This window comes from Saccopteryx bilineata, chromosome 9 (genome assembly GCF_036850765.1).
Source record: "Saccopteryx bilineata isolate mSacBil1 chromosome 9, mSacBil1_pri_phased_curated, whole genome shotgun sequence".
NCBI lineage: Eukaryota > Metazoa > Chordata > Mammalia > Chiroptera > Emballonuridae > Saccopteryx > Saccopteryx bilineata.
Window position 1 is genome coordinate 28,402,326 of NC_089498.1, and position 21,925 is coordinate 28,424,250.

Sequence of the window (21,925 nt, forward strand, 5' to 3'; positions counted from 1 at the left end):
GGTTCAGTAAAGATTTGTGGGCTAGGTGGATGGATGAGTGAATGAATGAATGGATGGATAGATGGATGAATGAATGACATAGGCTACAGTATTTCTGTTTTGTCTCCTTGGTTCCTGGCCTGGCGTAAAGTCAGGAGTGTGAAGGTAATTCCACATAACTCCTTAAACCAAGGATTCCTCAGGGAAACTTCAGCCATCTAGGGACAGCTGGAGTAATAGCAAGCCACCAGCGAGGTGAATTAGGTCCTGGTGACATTTTGGAAAGGAGCTATTTTGTCTCCACAAGGGAGTAGTGGGAGGAACAGCAGAATTTAGCTTCAGAGGAAGCCTCTAGGCCTTGAATGAGATGACTTTGTTACTAGGCAAAGCTAGCCCAGCAGGAAGGGCTCTTTGATATGTAAATGTAGCCTGGTAAGGATTTCCTCTAATTCTCCCCACCCCCAAGCTGGAATTCTCTCCCTAGGAGGAGTGTCCAGGCCCCTCCCCTCCCAGAGCCCTGTAGCGGGCTGTCTTTCTGGGTCTGCATCCCTTCTGCAAAATCAGGCCCCCACTGCTGTATAGTCAAGCCCTTCTGCAGAGAAACAGACCTGTACACATCTTTCACGGGTTGAGGGAGAGGGAGGAATCTGGAGATGTAAAGAGCTCAAAACCCTCCAGTCAGCTTCTGGGAAGGCAAAGGTTTCCTTTGGACCTCAGCTGCTCCAGAGGTGGGAAGGAGCTTACTCCATCATCTGCCTGAGGGTGCCCACTTGAACCTCCCAAGTTCCTTGAGCTCTTCTGTGACGGGTCTGTGGACCCTGTCTCAGGACGGAATAATACGTGAGACTTACCAGTCGCGTGGTACTCCCATGTGTGTGTGAATAAACAAGGGAACAAGTACACAAATCAGCTCTTTTGCAGGGAGACAGGAGAAGCTGCCGTAGGACAGGTCGGCACGTGCGCCACCTGCAGGGGACTGTGACCCCAGGGAGCAGAGGAGCAGGCAGAGGAAGCTGGGTCTGCTCCTGCACAACTTTACTGGCCTCGGAAAGGAATCCGGCATTTATTTCCAGTGTCCGGTCATTTGGGTCAAGCCTGGCACACTGACACTCTGGCATCTGTCGTGCCCGAACGGAGTGCAAGTCGGCTTTATAACCTCAGTCCCTCCAAGCCCCGGCTGCTACTGAGGCCAAGTGAGGACCAACTTTGGAATTTTAGAAACCAGCACTCATTTGTGTTCCCCTTTACCACGTGGTTTTTTAGAATGGCCAACAATGAGAGACGGCCACTTGTACAAATCAAGATGTCCAGGGGGGGGGGAGAATTGAAAAGCCAGATCCCTTTTGGTGTGAGTGGCCTTCAAGCCTCCCGTGCTCTCTGTTCAGCTGTTAAGATTATTATTAAACTTTATGGACCATAAACCCCACGGAAACAAGGCAAGTGAACATCCATGCTATTACACAAGTGTCAAACAGGAGCCATATTTCATGTCCTGAAAGGTACAGTTGGTCTCCCACAAGTCCAGAGTGCCTTCGGGCTGGTTTTAACCCTCATCGATCGTCTCTTTGCCTCTGAGTGAAATCCACCCTTTGGTGCCTAGACTTTCTGGAAATGTTACTCCTCTTGGGCGGCAGTCCCCTCTGAGACATCTGAGCACAAGTTCCATTTTCTGAGAGGATGTGATCTCAACATTCATCAGCCTCTGTGCCCATCCCTCCAGTATATTTCTTTTCTATTTTATTGATTTTAATTTATTGATTTTTAGAGAGAGAGGGGGAAAGAGAGAGAGAGGCATCAACTTGTTGTTCTACTTAATCATGCATTCATTGATTGAAACTTGTATGTGCCCTGACTGGGGATTGAACCCACAGCCTTAGCATATTGGGATGATGACCCAACCAACTGAGCCACCCAGCCAGGGCCTCTCCACTACATTTTTTTTTTTACCAGGACCACACAGTTCATTCTCCAAACAAAAACAGATGCAACCTATTTTATTATTAATTGATAGATAGATTTTAGAGTGAGAAGAAGAGAGAGAGAGAGAGAGAAACATGTTTGTTGTTCCACTTATTTATGCATTCATTGGTCATATGCAGACTATTTTAAATGAGGCCTGTGGGTTGCTCCATGCATCAGCTTTGTCCACGTCTGAGAGCCAGGCACTCAGGAGTGTGAGGAGCTGCCGGACACATCTACGGCCCGTGACTGTCTAGTATTAGTGACAAGTGCTGCTGGTCAAACGGTGCGTCGCATGCACATTTTCAAGGCATTCATTTGACAAAATAAGATATCAAGCTAATTTCTTTCTTTCTGATGTTTCACCCTCCCTCCCTAGTACTACAGGAATGAAATTCTACCTATCTTTTGTATTAGGATCCACTTTGACAGATTACAGTTATATTTGACTTACTTGCCTAAGAAATCCAGATATTAATCATGTCTGTTAATCTTTTTGTTTGTTTGTTTATTGGTTGACTGATTGGTTTGTTTGTGTTTAAAGGAGTACAGTAGTCCTTGGTTTTGTTTCAAACTTCCCTCTTGTTTCTTTCCACCATGATATTTCTTCACCCCTTTGAGGTCAGTCATAGGTAGGTAGCTTGCTTTGGCCAAAAATATATGAACAGAAGTGTCACCTCAAGAAGGAGATTTAAAAGCCAGAGCATGGTGATTCATTTTCTCTGACAATATGATCATGGACACGCATGGTGAGATGGATCCTTCCTCATCCAGGGCCCCCATGTGACTGAGATGAACACAGCTCCCTGCCAGCCTCTTGTGGGCTTGTATTATGAGCAACAGTTAAGCTTTTGCTGTGTTGAGTCTCTGAGATGTGAGGGCCATTCCTTACTGCAGCAGAACCTTGTCCCTCCACACTGGAACTGAGCAAAATTCCTGTGAGCAGTCTTTCATTTTCAGAGCAGCGTCGATGATTTTCATTCAAAACACTTTACCTCTCAGAACTACCTTAATCACCTATGGGAGCATGTCCCCATGTCACTGCATGGCTGACCTTTACAATAAATCACATGTTTGTAGGACTTATCCTCACGCCATTCTATCAGGCATGGAGAAGTAATCTTCTCTACCCCCCCATGGCCTTGCTCTGTTGATCCCTGCCTAGTGTATAGACACAAAAGTGCCAGAAATGACCATGGTTGAAAGATAGAGAAGTAGGAGGAGGTACTAAGAGAGAAATGGGCACATCTTTGGGCAAGTTAACAAAATCTACATCCGAGGAGCCTCTCTCCCCAACTGCAGGGTTGTAAGAAGCACAGCAGAAGCAACTGTTCTCCGGAGCTCGGTGTGCAGGAATCACAGGGATGGCGCTTGTTAGACATGCAGGTAATCGGCCCCACATACAGGGGTTCTGACTCGGTACACAGGAGGGGGCTGGAAATCCAAACTATGAACAAGCAGCCCAGATGGGTCTGTGGACACTGGAGAACACTGGACATTGTAGTCCGTTGTGCTGCTTTCTAGAGCCAAAACAATCTGGCTACTGAATCCAATGGTGGCCTTTATTAGCGATGTTATTGTGGGCAACTTTCCCACTGTCTCTGAGCCTCAGTTTCCTCATCTGCAAAGGGAAGATGATACCATCACTGACTGCTGGCAGTCAGCAGAGCATTAATGTGAAGCTCTTATTTCTCCATGCTGAACAGAACCCCATGTTGCTTTTTAAGCCTTTTCTACGGTTAACAATGGTGACAATGGTGATGTTAATTGAAGACTCCCGTGAGCCCCGGACACTGTGCTAGGGATTTTATGTGCACTGTTTCACTGAATCCTTGCAACAACACTGAATAGTTTTTACTCAGATTTTTTACTGTGTAAAAACTCAGAGTTTTTTTTGTTTTGTTTTGTTGTTTTTTTTACAGAGACAGAGAGTCAGAGAGAGGGATAGACAGGGACAGACAGACAGGAACGGAGAGAGATGAGAAGCATCAATTATCAGTTTTTTGTTGGGACACCTTAGTTGTTCATTGATTGCTTTCTCATATGTGCCTTGACCATGGGCCTTAAGCAGACCAAGTAACCCCTTGCTGGAGCCAGAGACCTTGGGTCCAAGCTGGTGAGCTTTGCTCAAACCAGATGAGCCTATGCTTAAGCTGGCAACCTTGGGGTCTCGAACCTGGGTTTTCTGCATCGCAGTCTGATGCTCTATCTACTGCGCCACCACCTGGTCAGGCAAAACTCAGAGGTTTTACTGTGATTTTTCTGCACTGTGCAGATAGATGACAAGTTCAAGGCTTGGAGAACTTGCTCAGGGTTACAGAATTACTGGGTGGTGACGGACTGAGGGGCTTTCTTCTGTACTTTGTCCTGAAGCCACTTCATGGAACTCCCCCAGTTGTGTTGCTGCTGATCACGAAGCGCCCATCCCTCCTCTCTTCCCTGGTGCCGTGCGGGAGACACAGCCAGCAGGGTTACACTCCGGCGCTGTAATTTAGCATGGCAGTCCAGGGAAAAACACCTTGTGGGGTTTTATTTCTTATCATTTTATTTATGTCCTTTTTAATTTTCATTTAAGTTCCCCTCTGTAAGTCCCTTCAGCTCTCATAAAACTTTATGGTCTTTACTCGCGATTAGGCAATGGTAAAATTGATTCCCTAAAACCAACTTCTAGTCAAGTTATGTAATTTGCCAATTAGGGAGGCTGAGACGGTAAGGGGCACAAGGCTCTCCCTTAAGAGGTCAGACGTATCATCCTTGGGTAGATGCTGGGTTTTTAAACCGCCATCGTCTTGGAAAACGCTATCCATTAACAAGAGATCAGAGCAACGAGAAACCTCAGAAGGTCGAGCGGTCCATTCTGACGGCTCCGCGAAGAACTGGGCATCCCAGCAGGATGGTTCATCTTCTAGCTGTGGGCTGTCTGAGAGCACAACAGGTCTGATTTTACTTTTTCTTGAGTGAATTAACCCATGGGATTTCAGCCCTAGCTTTCTCCCACATCCAGCACTCCATGTTCTGTCCTACCAGAATGGATTTTTGACTGTGATGTAATTTTTGTAGCTGAGGCATTGTAAGGGTGTCTGAGACCCTGAACTTGGAGGGAGAGGGCTGTGACTACTCCCCTGACAGGTGTGCTTGTTGCTTCCTGCAGGCAGAGGCCCTGGGCACATCACCACACCATTTCCCTCACTTCCTGACACACAGTGAGACTACATTTCCCAGCCTCTCTGGTGTTCGGTGTGGCCACGTGACTGAGCCCTAGTCTATGGAATACTGGTAGGGGTGATGTTGGCCTCTTCTGGGTCTGACAGGAACAACTGTCATGTACAATGGTCCATGGGAGATAAATAAGGCATCAGTCACCTTACTTTGCCAGTTTGGAAGCTGCATGTTAAAGATGGTAGAGTCACGGGATGGAAAGAGCCAGGGCCCTGTGTCACTGTGCAGAGCAGAGACACCCACTGATCAAGAATATTAATTCTGGACTTTATATACGCACTCAGTTGTTTAATGCATCACAGCAACCAGCGAGACTGTAACTAACACACGTGATCGTACTGCTATTCTTGAGAAGAAATTATAGCCAAAACTTCACAGATGCTGCAGGTTAGTCTGAGACGTATGAGAGATTGAGGCTTGCCAATCGAATCCGAAAGTGAAGTATGAACCCGCCATTCTGCTGGGGGTATGTTACCTCCGCACAGGGGGCCTCCCTGGCCACCCTAAGTTAACCACCCACATTTTCTCCTACATTTTATTCTTCTGCCTAGTACTTACCACTATCTTATATTATCCATCCATTCATTGCTCATTCATTGTTTTTGTTGCCCCAAGGGAGCAGAGACCTCATCCGTCTTGTTTACTCATGTCTTTAGCACAGAGGGGAAAAAGCCAACTAAATTAAATGAGATATAGGAATTTGTATTATTCTCTTCTAATAAGTGTCCGGAGGCTATCCAGAGCTGCCTGATGGCTTTGTGTTTATCAGGGACACTCACTGCTGCTCCGTCCTTAGCGCTCTTTTATGGGTCAAGAAGGCTGCCCGAGCACCAGCCATTTCAGGGGACGGGCAAGGGGAAGGAAAGAAAAGAGGTGTGCGCCCTCTCCCTTTAGAGGAGGCTTTTCCGAAGGCCCACACGTCGCTGCCTTCTGCAACGTGGACACAATAATGGGGGCTGGGCAGTGAAGTCTTTGCATGTAAAAGCAGTGTTATCACAAGGGCTGTCTGGCTTTGGCAGCTGCAGGGGGGGGAAGAGGGCACGTCACTGATGTGTCAGAGGCTGGCACTTTGAAGACCGAGGGACAGGGGGCAGCAGAAGAGGGAGAGACTGGTGACCAGTGTGTTGACAAATGCAGCTAACCAGACCGATCAGGGAGGTGAGATCTGGACGGGGCTGGGTGCCAGGGGCCACGTGTGGGACAGCAGGAGCGGGAGAGGTTGGGGCTTGAGATTTCCAACGTGGAGAAGACCTGGGTGGCGACAGATTCCGGTTTGCTGCTCTGAGAGGGTGGTGGCTAAAAATAAGGATGGAGACCTCCACAACTGAGAAGGCCAGGAGCCACAGGCTAGGAGATTGGTTGGGTCCACCAGGCAATGAAAGGTGGTAGCGCAGAGAGATAACTGAAACTTTATAAAACTTTCCCCATAAATACATTCACCAATTAAAGAATGCACGAGGTGTTCTGATACTTATTACAGCACACATGTCCAATGGCGATTGAGTGGCAGCTTGGGCTCATGCGGCAAGTAAAATTCCGCCCTCCAGGTGTCTTCATGCCCCTCACCACTCCTTCATCACCTTGAACACTCCACACCGAGCCCCAACTCATTTGGCTTGTACGTTTGAGTGGGTTCCTTTTACAGGACAGTTCCAGACATTCAGCATAGAATTCAGTCACCTGGACTTGATCTCGGCTGGTTGAAACCATAAGGACTAAATGTTGTATATCTGCAATTCAGAAGACCCCCTTTGTGAGAGCCTGGGAGAGTTTTCCATCTAAATATCTTAATTGTTACTCAACGGGGCAATCATCAGTGTAAATTGACTTAACTGTGGCTGATTGCCTGTGATGATTTGGTCCCCCCAATGATGCTAGCCAACAAGTCCTACTCAGAGCGCCCTGAGAAAATGCCACCCTGTGGATCCTTGTACCAAATGTCATCAGGGTACTGGGCATTTCAGTTTCTAAAGAATAAATAATCACACCATGCCGCTGCCAGTTCCTTTGAGCAGTAACAGATGATGTAGCATTTGTCGGCTCTGAAGATAAAACCGTTCACCCATCATTTGGGGAAAGTGCTAGTCTATGTCTCAACCTGGCCAAAATGAAGCTTTAAAAAAAAATTTCCTCATAAGCTCACATCCTATTGTCTGCCTTGATCAAACATGTGCTTAGTGGAATAATTTTAAAACAGAACTTGGTATGGTTCACAATTGTATATAACCCTCAAATCTTCCACTTACGCTTTTTAATCTCTGTCACCCCCGCTTTCTAATAAGACAAACACTCCAGAAAGAAAAATGGAAGAAGTCTGAATTTTAATTTGCTCTTTCTTCACACACACACGCAACACCCTAAGCTCAATCAATGCCCAGAAATGAAGGCCAATAGGTAATGATAGCAGGGCCTCGTACTTCCCACCTATTGTTTCGGGCTCTAATGAGGAAAAGGGAATTCGGGAGTGTTGTCTTCTCCCTGTGTGCAGACACGATGTTATCATTGTGTTTACAGAGTGGTCGGATTCCCAGCACAGTGTCCTCAGCACGGATAACCGTCCCATCTTGATCAAACAATGCCCTTAGCAGAATCCGTGCACGAGGAAGACCTTATGCTGATGACAGGGAGGAAGCGACATGTTAACAAACAAGTTTGCAGGCCAGGAAGTTTTAATCAGTTCTTTCTACCACGGGAGGTATGATGGATGGAGGCCCCATTTCAGAGGGGCTTCCTTTAGATAAAACAATAATACCATGCTCTCAAGAACCTTGTTCGGCAGCAGAAAGCTGTGATTAATCCCCCGAAAGTCAAACATGGGAAGACTGGCAAGCCAAGATTATTTGCTGAGTATAATTAGCCACAATTATCGCTAAAAAGAATTTAGGGAAGGGGTGTGGGATTCTACTTTTAAGGGAGAAAAAAAAAACTTTGTAAAGGAGAATTATGAATAGGGTAACCTTTTGTAATTTATGGTTTAATCAGTCTTGGAGATTTTTTTTTTCTTAAGTGAGAGGAGACACTAAAAACAGTTGCTCCAGGACAATGGACAAAAATTAGGATTGTCCCAGACAAGTAGGAATGAATGATCACTCTGTTTATTAACAGAGAGGCCAAGGAAGTCATAACATTCACACATTTGAAAAGAATCGAAGTAGTCATGTCTGGGATAGACTCAGCACTAAATCTCTGAGGGATCCTGGGTAAGTTTGTCCAATTGTAACAACTCAGAGTCAAGAAAATAACTCTGTTTTCCACTGTGTAGAGTTGGATGCTTTCTATCGAATGTGGAAGATCACGTTCTTCCACGTTCACCCAAACAGGCTTAACTAACTGGGAAACAGATGTGACACGGAGATCAGGTAGAGCTTGATCTAGGGGCCAGTTGGTGATGACCGAATTTCCCTCTTTTCAACCCTTGGTTTTATTTCCTCAGCATTGCCACCATTTCTTAATTAAGAAAAGCCATATTGTGCAATGACAATGATAGCCCTACAATTTAGCAAGCAATACACGTGGAGCAAGAAATACTAAAAACCCAAGGAGTATCTTATACACATATCCTATTAGTCTTTTGTAAAGATCCCTTTTTCTATATGTGCCTACAGAACCTCTCTCTTTTCTGGCTTCTTCTTATGCAGATGCCAGGATTGTCACTGTCGAGCAGGGATGGGATTGGGCTTGGTCATTTCCTGTTGCAGGGTCCATATCCTCGTCTCTGTCACAAATGTGTTCAGAGGCCTCTTCAAGTACAGGCTGGCTTTTATGAAGACTCATTCTTTCCTTCCAGGGGTGGGCTGCAGTATGCTTGCTACTATTTTGGCTATTTCTGGCAGTATTAGGATTATTAATTTTATTACTAATGATAATAACAACAATGTTGATATGGTTCTATGGGATCAGCTCCATCCTGAAAGCACTACATATGTAATCATATCCTATCCTTAGGCCCTATAGGAGTTTCCTCTCACTATCCCCACTTTAGAGATTAAGAAGTCAATGCTGAAAAGTGACAAGTCGCTTGTCTAAGCTCTATGTCACAGATCCTAAATTGGCTTCTCTCTTCAATTTCTCTGGTCCTATTACTGCTTCCAAATACGACTTCTATGGTCCCTTTCCAGAATGTTCTGCTCTAGGAGTACAGAGAGGCAGTTTAGGCTATTACATGGGGTGAAAAGGTGTAGCTTTGTGATTGGACCCAGGGCAGCAGAATGGTTGTTAGCCCATGGCGGGCACACAGTCGCGAAGGCACTTCGGTGAAAGTGGAACGAATCCAGTCATAGCAGTAGCAGCCAAGGGGCTGTCCTTGTGTATTATTCCCAACTCAAATTCACAAGTTACCTGAGGTCCTACTGGAAACTCCACGGTGGAGCAGTTCGTGGCACAGAAGTATGAACAGCGGTGCGACTCACAACAGGAACAAGAGCCACGAGGACCGCCATGCACTGAGTAATTACAGTATGGCTTGTTCCCTCGTGTGCCTCAGTTTCCTTCATCCCCTCGTCCATTCTGTGGGACCGAGGCACCCCTACTAGCCCGCTTTTACAGATGAGTAAACAAAAGCTCAGGCAACTGACCCAGAGCAAATAGTAGAATCTAGAATTTGTCTCCAGGCTGTTGATTCCAACACTTTTGTTTTTATGCATTTTGCTCCACTGTGTGCCATAAGGTCAGCCCTGGGAGGTCCTCTTTAAAAGCCGTCACTGTCCCCTGACAACCATTATTACTCTGAGGGGGCTTTTTTTTTTAAATCTGGGGACCTGGGGGAGGTAGGATGTGCCAATGTGCGTGCAATCCAGCCTGCAGAGTTGATTCTGGTTACGACAATGCCCACTCCTAGGCTAAAACAATGATTTAGAAAGACAGAACCACCGACTCATTGGTTTACTACTGTTTTCATCCTTTTCACACTTTTGGAAAGGAGGAGCTGAGGGGTGCCGTGTCAGTCAGGAGAGACCAGGTGCGCCGCAATGACAAGCAGCCCACACTCTGCACAGCTTACATAGCAAAGCGTGAGTCCTTGTGCACAGTATGGACCCATCGGGAGCTGGCTCCTCCCCTCTTTTTCTCTACCCCGGATCCAGGCCGACGGCACAGCCTCCCTCCAGGATTCATGTCATGGGTGAAAGAGACAAGACAAGATCTTACAGCTTCTTCCTGGAAGTGACACCTGTCATTGCAGCCCTATTTCATTGGCCCACAGAAGTGACCTCATCACTTCCCTGGAGTACAATCTCTCCCTGGAGTGAAGAGTAAATAAATGTCCACAATAATATCATCTCCCAGGGTTGCGAGTGTGACATTTCTTCCTCGTGCCTCTCTCCGGCCTTGCTGCCCCATGTCCTAAGCTCCTATGTGCCAACAGTTCTTTTGAACCTACAGTTCTTCCTTTTCCCAGGAGCCTGGGTGATCTGCTATCCACACCCCTACCCCAGCCCTCAGGGTTACCGCCCCCTGCCCTCGTTAAATGTCAGCCCAGATTGAAATGCTCCTAATTTTACTGGGAGCGCAAAGGACACCCAGGTCAGAGGCTTGACCTGACTTGATTCACATCTTCGAAACTTTCCTTTGTCTTTCAGAGAAAGTAAAGAGTGACAGAGACAGGAAAAAGTGTGACCTACTTTTTTTATCATCAGCACCATTTCATCTGCAAAACGCGACTTTTCTCTTCTTATTACGCTGAGCAGGAAAATAAAATGTTTTCCAGAAGACCTGGCTTCGGCTGTCGCGAGGAAGTCCAGGGACTTGTTCAAAACTCTGACAAACCCGACGAGCAAGCGACTCCAGTTTTTTAAAACCGTTACTGACTTCCAGACTGCTCTCCCTGCCCATAAGTAATACGCGCTGCTTTTCTCCCAATATCAGCAGCGAGGTAGGACGGAACCGGCTCCCAGACTAGCTGCTTGCTTGATATTAAGCCTTGCCAGTCCAATATAGGTCACATTTCCAACCAGATTTTGTGCTTATCTCTACATTACACCTTGTAGCAAGTGGGAGAGGGGGGGGGGAGAGAGCTTCTTGACATCTTTTTGAAGAATGGCGCTCTTTAAAAAAACATAAGGGAACTTTTTTTTCAAACACTATAATGAGGGTATTCAAGTCTGCAGGCAAAACAGAGCTGTTTGAAAAGACATTAGCCCCGACACCGCGCTGCGCCAGCCCAGATACGGCGACGTCAAGATGCCGCGTTTGTTTCGCCGTTACTTCTTGGTGACTGAAACCGTTTGCTAATGAAAGTTCTAGCTGACATAATTTCAGCACCTGCCGGGTGAGACAAGATGAGTTTGCCGGCCATGAGAAATACAATAAAATGGGGGAGAGTCAGTATAACTCTGAGGCATTTAAACTCCCAAAATAATAGTAACAGTAGTTCTTAATCATGGAAAGAAAAAAAAAAAAAAAGGTAGCTTTTTTTCCAAGAGCTTTCCGTCATTACCTTAATTAAGTCTCATAATGACTTTGTCATTTAGACTGAACAGCTTACTCAAATCCTCATTTTACTGACAAAACTGGAGCGAGGAGAGGTTATATGGATGCCGGATGTCCGCAGGTCATGACAGTGGGGAGAGGCGAGGACTTCCTGCCAGCTCTTGCTACCTGTAGCCAAGCACTCCAGGAAGCAGGGTTCGTGGCTCTAATTTCAGTGGGGTGCCACGCAGACTTTGGGGACAACTGCAAGTTGGAAGACTCGATCCCCCGAAAAGCGCCCTGAACTTCTGACAGCAACTGCAAGTTTGGGGAGGTGGTTCCCAACACCACCCTCAGGTTTGATAATGTGCTAGAAGGACTCACAGAACGCACCGCAGGCTGTTGCATTCATGGATATAGTTCATTAGAGGGAAAGGATGCAAGTTACAAACGCAGCCAAGGACGCCTGCCTGAGCTCCAGTGCTCAAAGCTTTGACTGGGGCTTTGTGATTGATTTCCTGACGATGGATCGATTGATTGCTCATGTAGTTAATTTCAGCTTTTAGATCAACTGATACCAGGTGACACAAAGTCCTCATCCTGCCATATTGTTGGTCTTTCCGGAACAGCCAGTCCTCGTCCTAAGACCATGTGGGTGCGGTCAGTCTCCATCTTAAGTACATTGTTAAGACTATCCAATGTGACCCAAGGCCAAGACACTCCTCTCAGCCCTGTGTTCTGCATGTATTTAGATTTTTTTTTTTTATTTGGAAAGGCTCTTTCCAGGTAATGGATTCCAGTCTTCCTATTAATAAAAGCGGAAGAGTGAAAGCTGAGGCTCCCAGATTTGACCCAAGCCGTGGCGCTGATGAGGAACATCTGGAGCCAGAGCGTGGCCGGCCTGCACCAGCCACCGTCACTAAGCAAATGGCCTATCTTCCATAAGGGCATCTTCCTCGTACTAACAACAAGAACTTAAGACTAAGCTTTTATTTGGCTAGAAATATTAAAATCTGTAGAGAGAAAAATTATCCCACATCCAGGAGTCACAATTCTCATTGTTTTCCTTCCTCTCTTTCTACTTTGTCCAGTCTGGATGCACCCTCCAAAAATAACAACTTCATCACCATCACCATCATTATCATCATTTCTAGCCCAGACCATTGCAGAAATAGAGTGGTCATTTTCTCTTACATGAGTCTTTGATCCATCCTGCTATTTTTTGAACCTCCTTTTCCTAATACCTAGTTTATAAATCAACTGTTTCCAAAAATAACTTTGGAAGTTCTCCATCTGTATGAAATCCTTCAGCTCGCAATGTGTTAGCAGCTTTTATCTAGAAATCTCTGGAGAAAGGGCAATGTTTCAGGCTCCCGTCACTCAAGAAGCCTATTGCTTTCTCCTATTGGAGAAAATCAGTCATGTGTACTTTATTCTTCCAGAATACTTAGTTTTTATCTGCTTCAGAAATGTCAGAGAGAGGATTTGGGGTGTTTATAACTGGGGGGGGGGCAAGGTGTTTGGGAGCATTTGTGACTCCTAGACAAGTCTCTGGTTAGAAGAAGGGCAGGCGAGGCCACCTGAGGAAAATGGCCACAAGGTCTTTGAAGTGAGCTGGATGACCTCAAGCCTTGGGAAAGGGCTTCGACCTGAGGCTCAGAATTCACAGGTGTCTTAGCAAGGAGCTTTCTAATGTGGTCAGACTAGTTTTATAACACTTTAAGATGAGCAGTGCTTTTTTATTTTTTTCAAGTTTGCTTTTTGGGCAGTTGCTTTTGAAAGTTTGTTTAAAAAAATGGAACTTGCTGTCATGATTTCAAGAAATATGTATTGATAAATCAGGGTAATGACATAATGAAAAGAATCCAAGCTTTGAGGTCAAAATATCTCACTTAAAACTTGTCTTTGCCACATACTAACTGATTGTCTTTGAGTGCAATACCCAAACTGTCTGCAACCCAGATTTCTCTCTGTGAAGTCTTTTCATGGTTGTTAGGAGGACGACAAAGCAGATACTGGTAAAATATATTCCACAGCCCTTTTCAGTGATGAGAAAGCATTAATTTCCACGCTTATTATTCATCCAACGTGTATTAGTTGGTTTCTATATGTGTGCATAACCGTTTGTCCCTGTAATAAGCTTACCATATGGTCATTCTGTAAGGTTTGTTTTATGATGTCATCTGGTTAAGCACTCCTATAAGGCTTGGGGTCATCTCTCTTAGACTACTTTGTAGCAATGCATTTTAATTGTTCCGTAGGCATATGCATCAATACGGGTATCTCTCTGATTACAGCGGAGCATGCGGTGGGCTCTCAATGTTTATTTTTCAAGGCTGTAATTGTTTCTCTGTCTTATAAAATCGTGCTCATTGGCTAAGCCTCCTATCAGCCACATGACCAAGGCTGATTACAGCTGCCACTGGGTGGCAGCATACAAGGACTGGGCAAACAACCCCGCAACTGCTCAGACTATCAACTTAGAGTTCTAAAGTAACATCACAGCGAGACCCATGCTCCTCCATTATTGCTGGGAAGGAGTGCTTTCAGGCAAAATACATCAATAAAGTGTCTTCCTTGGTGTTAGGAAGTGCCCTAACACTTCTAAAGTGGCCAGCGGTAAGTTCCCGGCCTCTTAACCAGGAACTCATTTGTGCTTGTTGATTTCTGCCCGTGTCCACTGGGGAGCCATAACTATAAAACGGAAGGGATAATATTACAGGGAGGAGACGCACATTTTTAATCTATTCATGCTTCACCAAACTGTAAAGAGCTCTGTTTCTCAATGAGAACCAGGCTTTCACCCGTGTCCTCTGCCAGAGATTTTTCGAAAGGGATTCTCCACCTTCAAGGGCTTCTATGATATTTTATTTCTCTTCCAAGGTGAAGATCCCGCTCCCTCTTCCCGAGCGGCACTGGGGCCCACCATAAAGTTGTGTTTGCAGAAAGGCAGCCTGTGTCCAGCTCTGGCCCTGGCCCCACAGGATTTGCTCACTTCTTGATTCATTCGGTTTTCATTTGATCACACTCTAACCTACCTCGAGAATGAAGATCGGATACGAAACTATTTCCGACCACGTGCGTGGCTGGACAGAAGAACCCGAACCGAGAGGAGGTGGGGGAGGGGAGCAGTGAGGGGAGCACTGACTATAGATTATGGATTCTGTGATTGATTAAAGAGGAAGGAGAGCCCAGGTAAGGAGAGACATGTTCTTAATAGACATTTAGAGCCCATTACAGAACCCCAAGAAAATAAAGCATGGCCCATGCAATGCAGATGTAATTGCTTTTGGTTACTTAAGTTGTCAGCTTGTGTCTATGATTTCGGGACCGTTTGTCATTGATAGGCAGTGAAGTTAGAGGCATTTAGACACCTGTTGTCACTCATTTTGCAGGAAGCAGATATATTCTTTGCAGATGATCCGTGACTACTGGGGTAGTCTCTTGGTCCACTCATTCAACAGTGCTGGTATTCAGGCAGCATGCAACAGTTCAACCACTACCAGGTGTTAACGCGTTAAAGCCCAACAGTACTGGTTACTACTCGCTGCAACAAGCCTCCTCTGATCCAGCAGCTTCGGGGTTACAACCAGCATGGCGGGAGCCTGGGCTCTAGTGTGAGGATGCTTACCACTGTGTCTGTGCTGATTGGCAGTGCTCATGCCATACAGCCTGGTGGATATTTTGAATAGATTGGCTGCATTCCTAGATGTTTCGGAATTCATAAGTGATGTGTTAGGCTGGAGGCTGCTGCATGATCATTACACCTGCGGCTTCTGCCTGCAGAGAGGGTACATTCCAGCCCGGATACGACAGGGCTCAAGGAGTAGGGGCCACAAGGTGTCCGGGGAAGGATGTGACATACAGACATTATGGGTGCTAAGTTGGAAAGCATCGGCAAAATCATCAGGCAAACCAGTGACTTCCGAAACCTGGAGAAGTGGATGGGTCTCAAAGAGGGGGCTCCAGGGTCAGTCACCACTGGTGGCCCCTGCTCAGCTGCTCCATGCTCTGGACGCAGGTCATTTCACGAGGACTTGCTTCTTCACCTCACTCCCCACTGCCACCTGCCAGCAAGCTGGTGGGAAGTTGCTCTGCTTTTGAAAGACTTGATGGGAGCGGCCTGTGTTTCTGGACAGGCGCCTGGGTCTGGGCAGTGTGAAAGCCGAGTGCCGATTTTGACCTCGCTCCCCGTGAGGCAGGGGAGGTCCCTGCAGCACCCCCACCCCCACCCCACAGCACCTCCCCAAGTCTGCGCTTTCTCCTGTTCACAATGAGCCCTGTTTTGAGAAGGGCATGGAGAATTTATTCCCTGGGAACGAGGTTGTCAGAGCCTGGCTGGTTGTTACTAGGACGTAGAAAACACCTAAGTCTGAGCCTGGTGGACAGAGCAGGGCGCCAGCTTTCAGCAGACCCGGCTCTCAGACTACTCTTTATCTGGGTAACCTTGGGCAAGTCATTTAATTCCTCTGAGCTTTGGTTCCTTTGTGTGTAAAACAGAAATAATAATAATAATATTATAGTAAGACATACTTAGTGGGGTGTTTCAAGAACTATCTGGGATGGTACATGCCAAGGCTTAGCAATGTGTTTGCTACATGATAGACCACCAATAAATGTTATTATTTCTACCATCATATGTGCCTATTTACATGTCTGCTTATGAGCACATCGAAGCAGAGACTCTCGTCTTTTCCTCCCAGTGGCTCAGGAAGCAGCCCAGAGCCTGAACCAAGGTGGTGCTCAGTCGATATTTGATAAATGAATATTAGTTATTTGATCTCTGAAATAACGTAAATATCGTCACTGGGACTCCATGTGTGTTGACATACTATTTGTGGCTGTGTGTTCTCCTTTAAATCCAAATAGATGAAAAGAAAGGTAATTAAGGCCTAATGGTCAGACTAAATCAAGCACTTATTAGTTGACCTTCTGTGAGGCCGGAGCGTCTCTTTCATGTCTGACCTGAGCTTCATTTCAGTGCTGCACTGTGGAGGAATGTGCCCGTGGTCCCTGAAATAAGCGTCTTTCCTTGGAACAGATTAAGTAGGAATTTCTCTTACTGCGTTTATTTTTGTCTCTAACTCCCAAGTTCAGTGAATTTATTCTTTTGCCTAGACACTTACATATTCTTAGCCATTCCTTTGCTTTGGTTTGCTGAGGTTTGTGCTTAAAACTGAATCAACAGCCTGAGGGTGTGTGTGTGTGTGTGCATGTATGTGGTGTGTGTGTGGTGTGTGTGTGTGTGTGTGTGTATGTGTGTGTGGTGTGTGGTGTGTGTGTGTGTGGTGTGTGTGGTGTGTGTGGTGTGTGTGTGGTGTGTGGTGTGTGTGGTGTGTGTGTGTGTGTGGTGTGTGTGTGTGTGTGGTGTGTGTGGTGTGTGTGGTGTGTGTGTGTGGTGTGTGTGTGTGTGGTGTGTGTGTGTGTGTGGTGTGTGTGGTGTGTGTGTGTATGTGGTGTGTGTGTGTGTGGTGTGTGTGTGTGTGGTGTGTATGTGGTGTGTGTGTGTGGTGTGTGTGTATGTGTGTGTGGTGTGTGTGTGTGTGTGTGGTGTGTGTGTGCGTGTGTGTGTGTATGTGGTGTGTGTGTGTGTGTGGTGTGTGTGTGGTGTGTATGTGTGTGTGGTGTGTGTGGTGTGTGTGGTGTGTGTGGTGTGTGTGTGTGGTGTGTGTGTGTGTGTGTGTGTGTGTGTGTGTGATGAAGTCTTGCTAGAATGCGTAAACAAAAAATTAGAGTCACAGATCCTGGATCCTGTGGTCACCTAGACTTCAAAAGCCCTTTGTCTGTACGTATTTACATAATGTATTCTCCATGTTTGGGTTTTATTAAACCCCTGAGTTTAACAAGGAAGTGTTCTGGACATTCGCTTTTCTACCACTTTTCTTGTTCTGATTATTTTTCTCCCGTTTTAAAGTGAATACTGATTTTTGGTATAGATATTTGATGTTTTGGGGGTCTGTTAAAATAACAGTAAATATTTTTTTCTAAATAGATGAAATTTAAGAAATTTTGAAAACAGGTTTCTTTATTTTTGACTATTGGGAAAGAAATAATAGAAAACACAAAATGGGAGCACGTTAGATTTCCTTTCATCAACACTTTTATGGACCCGCATTGCTGTGTTTCTTTAATGCTGTTTGTAAAACACAGTTAACATGATCCTGCAGCCTCAGTCCTAGAAAATAAAAAGATATGAACTTGAACCCGAGCTTTCCTGTCAAGAGAATTATAATGTGTTTTAGCCCGAGGCTTCATTTGAGTTAAATTTACAATATTTACCCCTAACAATAACAACAAGCCAAAGTACCCCTTTCAGTTGAAATGTTTGTTAAACTTTATATATATGCATGCATATAAATGTACTTCTCTGTATATATAATGTCCTTTAACGTATACTTACATTAGATTTTTAGGGAAATTCCTTTTTGCTTTCAAATCACTGCACAGAATATCCAAGTAGACATTGTGTCAAAATAATCAAAATGTATTTAATGCTCTCTCAAAAAATCCATTTAAAAATAAAGTCGTGGTTTGGGGTTGATTTTCAGACCATGAATTGAAGCATAAATATTCAAATTATTTTCATAAACTAGTCAGTTCTGTTGGGCTTTTATGTTATCATACAGTGAGTTTTTTGCATTTAAGTTTTCTAGCAGTTCTCTTTTTTTTAAGAGCCTCAAGTGTCCCATAAAAAGCAAATACTTGAATTTTCAGTTTCTAGGTACTGCATATTTTTCCTTCTGCTTGCCTTATTTTTATAACAGTGATTTATAAAGACATTGCTAAGGAAAAAGAAAGAAGGATTTTGAAGAGGAACTGCTATATAACCCGGCTTCAAAATCTATTTCCAATGCTAAGGAAAGGGGGAAAACATTCTGGCGTCGTATCAGAGTGTGGTCTGGGATCTGAGGGAGAGGGCCATACCTTGAGTCATTATATTCCAAAAATATGTCCTGAGCCTGGTGGAGAAGGAGGGCAAGGTAACATTGCCAGGCCCCATGTCCACATCTGGGGAGTGTACGGGAGAGACTGAAAGGCCAGCCTGGACCTCTAGCCCATGCACACCCCCCACCCCCGCTGGGAGAGTCGTAATTAAGAAGACAGCTTTGAAAAGAAAATGAAAGAATGAGGTTCCTAGGGGTCTGTCAAAGATGACCAGAATCTGACCTCAGGCGAGGCAGTAAGCCTCAGAAGGCAGGGATTTAGGAAATGCTATTGCGCAAGAACTGCTCATCCCCCAATATCTAGTTCATCCTTCCTTCTTAGTAACGGAGTTTCCCATGGGATGCATGAGGAGTCAGAACAAGAAGTCCATGCCCTGACTTCCCTTTCAGCTCTCTGTGACCATGTGGCCAAGTTCTGGCCAATGGGATGGCAGCAGAGTCCCATGGGGCTTTCTGGGACATGTCATTAGGGTAGGCTCACAGCTTCTTGCCTCCTCTAAGCTCCACCTTCCCTTCCTGCTGTCTGGGCTGTGGCCATGATGGCTGGCAGGGGAAGGACATTGTAAGTAGAGAGGGAAGACCCTGGGTTCCTAAAATCATATCATGCCATAGCCCAGGGGTGATTGGTATTGGATTTTGGGGGGCACAGTCTTCTCTCTTGATTGAAGGCATTATAGTTGGGTTTTGTATTAATTACGGTTAGTCCTATTGACTAAATTTATCAAGGACAAATAGCAGAATGAAAAAAATGACTGAGTAAATTAAAGGACAAAGAGTAAATGAAAAGTCCTAGGAAGCTCCCATGGTCAGTTAGAAGCTTCCACCCACACGTTTGTTGAGTACTCACTGTTTGTACATCAGCCACTCTTCTAGACACGGAGATGACAAAGACATGTCGAGTCGCAGTTTAGTGTAGCTGTGGCTTTGCTATGAATTATTTGTGGTTCATACCCAGGCTTTATCACTAACTAGTACCCTTGTGAATCTGAGCATGTGACTGGCAGCCTCAGTTTCCTCATCCAATCAGTGGGAATAGTAAGATCTACCTCCTGTGATTGATGTGGGCATCACATAATAAAATGCACATGAAATGTTTTGCACAGTGACTAGCAAGTGGTAGATAAGAATTTAATAGATTGGCCCTGGCCATTTGGCTCAGTGGTAGAGTGTCAGCCCGGCATGTAGAAGTCCCGGGTTTGATTCCCGGCCAGGGAACACAAGAGAAGCGCCCATCTGCTTCCCTTCCCCCTCTTCTTTCTCTCTGTCTCTCTCTTCCCCTCCTGTAGCCAAGGCTCCATTGGAGCAAAGTTGGCCTGGGTGCTGAGGATGGCTCCATGGCCTCCACCTCAGGTGCTAGAATGGCTCTGGCTACAACGGAGCAATGGCCCAGATGGGCAGAGCATCACCCCCTGGTGGGCATGCCGGGTGGATCCTGGTCAGGTACATGCAGGAGTCTGTCGCTCTGCCACCCCATTTCTCTCTTCAGAAAAAAATACAAAATGAAAGGAAAAGAAAAAGAATTTAATAGGTTTTGTTTTGTTTTTGTTTGTTTGTTTTTTTTTAAAGGTTTATTATTGCTCTCCAGGAGCTCAGTCTCAGAAGAAAGACAGCTGTGAAGACATAAGCAAACTATCCTCACACTCAGGAATAGTGGGAAACGGGCATGGGTCTAGGGCTGCAGTGTGGTGAGTTACGTGGGAGCCCAGGTCAGTGCACTCTGGGGACAGAGATACTCCCCTCCTGGGCTGGAGGGGACAGAAGTAGTCAGGGAAGTTCCCCTTCTACCCTGAGACCAGAAGAATGACTGGATACCTACCATGACTAAGAAATCAAAAGATGGAGGAATAATGGAGGGAAAATGAATAGTACCTCAAGCAGGTAATTTGAGCCAGAAAGGAAACCTCCAGCTCTCCATGGTCAGACCATTTTGCTGGGCTGGACTGGTCAGGTCTATGAAGACCACTGGGCATCTGCTTTGGGGACAAAGGTACAGATAAGAAGGCAAGTAGGATGTGATTTTTGACCTTGAGAAGTCTATCGTCAAATAGAGGAGGCATAGATAAGAATAATGAGGTACAGCATAGCACAGACGACGCCGGCATGGGGTCACCCACCAGCCTGGCTGGAACATGGAGGGGTAAGTGTTGAACTTTGTCCGTCTGGACAAGACCCTGAAGAACGGTTTACAGAGGCACTTAGGCAGAAGTCTGAAGGCAATTCCAGGTTGGCTGTACCCGCTTGAGTTGTTGGTATGTCCAAGGGGCTGACCAGCAAACCGGGAGAGGCAGCCCTTTCTCTGAGCCGTGAAACGCTCCTCGTGAGAAACTGAGGCATCCGGGTGCATCCACCAAGCAGAGAGGTTTTTCTCAAGCTGACCGAGCCATGACCTGAGGCAGCCCTTGAGACACCCTAGGGGCCCTGCCAGCCTTTTTCCACTCCAGCGTTTCCTTCGTGTGCACACAGCCTGTGTCTGGATGAGAACATGCTGTGTAAGAAGGTTCTTTTTCCTCCGCCCCTCAAAATGTGCAAACCAACGACCACAGATAGATCCCAGATGCCGTTTTCCTTCTTGCACAAACCTTGAAGTGGGTCCTGCCAGCAGACACACCTGCCAAGGAAAACGCTGTCCTCGAAATGTTCCTGGCACCATTTTCAAGAGGTGCCGACCAAGTGCTGGAATCGCTGACCTCCCTGAAAGAGAAGCCCGCAGCTGCAGCCTCCGGGGTGTTCCCCTGCTGGGAGGACCCCATGGAATTCAAACAGACTTAATCCACATCACAGAGAGCTGGCCCTTCGCTCTCAGCCGGGAAGGGGCGGTTTCTAGGAGGGACCTTCCCAGAAGGGAGATGACTCAGGCTCCCAAGCCCCTCCTGAAGACCAGACAGACCAGGTGAGGAGCAGACAGACATGTGGTGGTCACCTAGGCCAGCCCCCAAGTCCAGAGGACAGATGCGTGTTACATAAAGCCACTGGCAAGAGAACGCAATGAGGGCTGAGTGCACCTGTCCCCTCCCCTCCGCTTGAACCATCAGTGTCCAAAGAGCAGACTCTTTCTGCCCACACTTGGAAGGGCTGTGGAAACAAGACCCCCCAGGCTTTCTGCAGGGCACACAGCTGGGTCATGAGATCGGGGCTAGGCGGTCGTAGGGATCAGTTGCTCCCTCTAAGTATTTTCTCCTGTGAGATGCCCTCTCAACAATTTTATTTTTAAGGTGACATGTTGTCATCATGGTTATAAAGACCAGGGTGTTAGGATAGGGTAGGTGAGAGAGAGCAGTGTGAACCGCTCCTTTGAAGGACCACTGGTGAGACCTGGAGGTCCATGGCAGAAGTGTTTAGAGGGTGACATCTGTTTTTCACAGGCTGACCTCCTCCTACCAAACATGGAGCAGGTCCGGTGATGCAGGGTCATGTGGAGA

General features: G+C 46.1%; 1 protein-coding gene across 2 annotated transcripts in view; it reads left to right on the forward strand.

The window, feature by feature from the left end:
- WWOX (WW domain containing oxidoreductase) overlaps positions 1 to 21,925 on the forward strand; it is a 1,016,165-nt gene that overhangs the window by 720,720 nt on the left and 273,520 nt on the right. Inside the window, exon 9 of one of the 2 annotated variants that reach the window (XM_066242860.1) lies at positions 10,734 to 10,782. The exons of the other annotated variant lie outside the window; for it this stretch is intronic. Within the exon in view, the coding sequence (XP_066098957.1) occupies positions 10,734 to 10,742 (9 nt within the window). The 3' untranslated portion in view covers positions 10,743 to 10,782. Of the gene's footprint in view, positions 1 to 10,733; positions 10,783 to 21,925 lie in introns of those variants that run through there. 2 annotated transcript variants of the gene reach the window in all.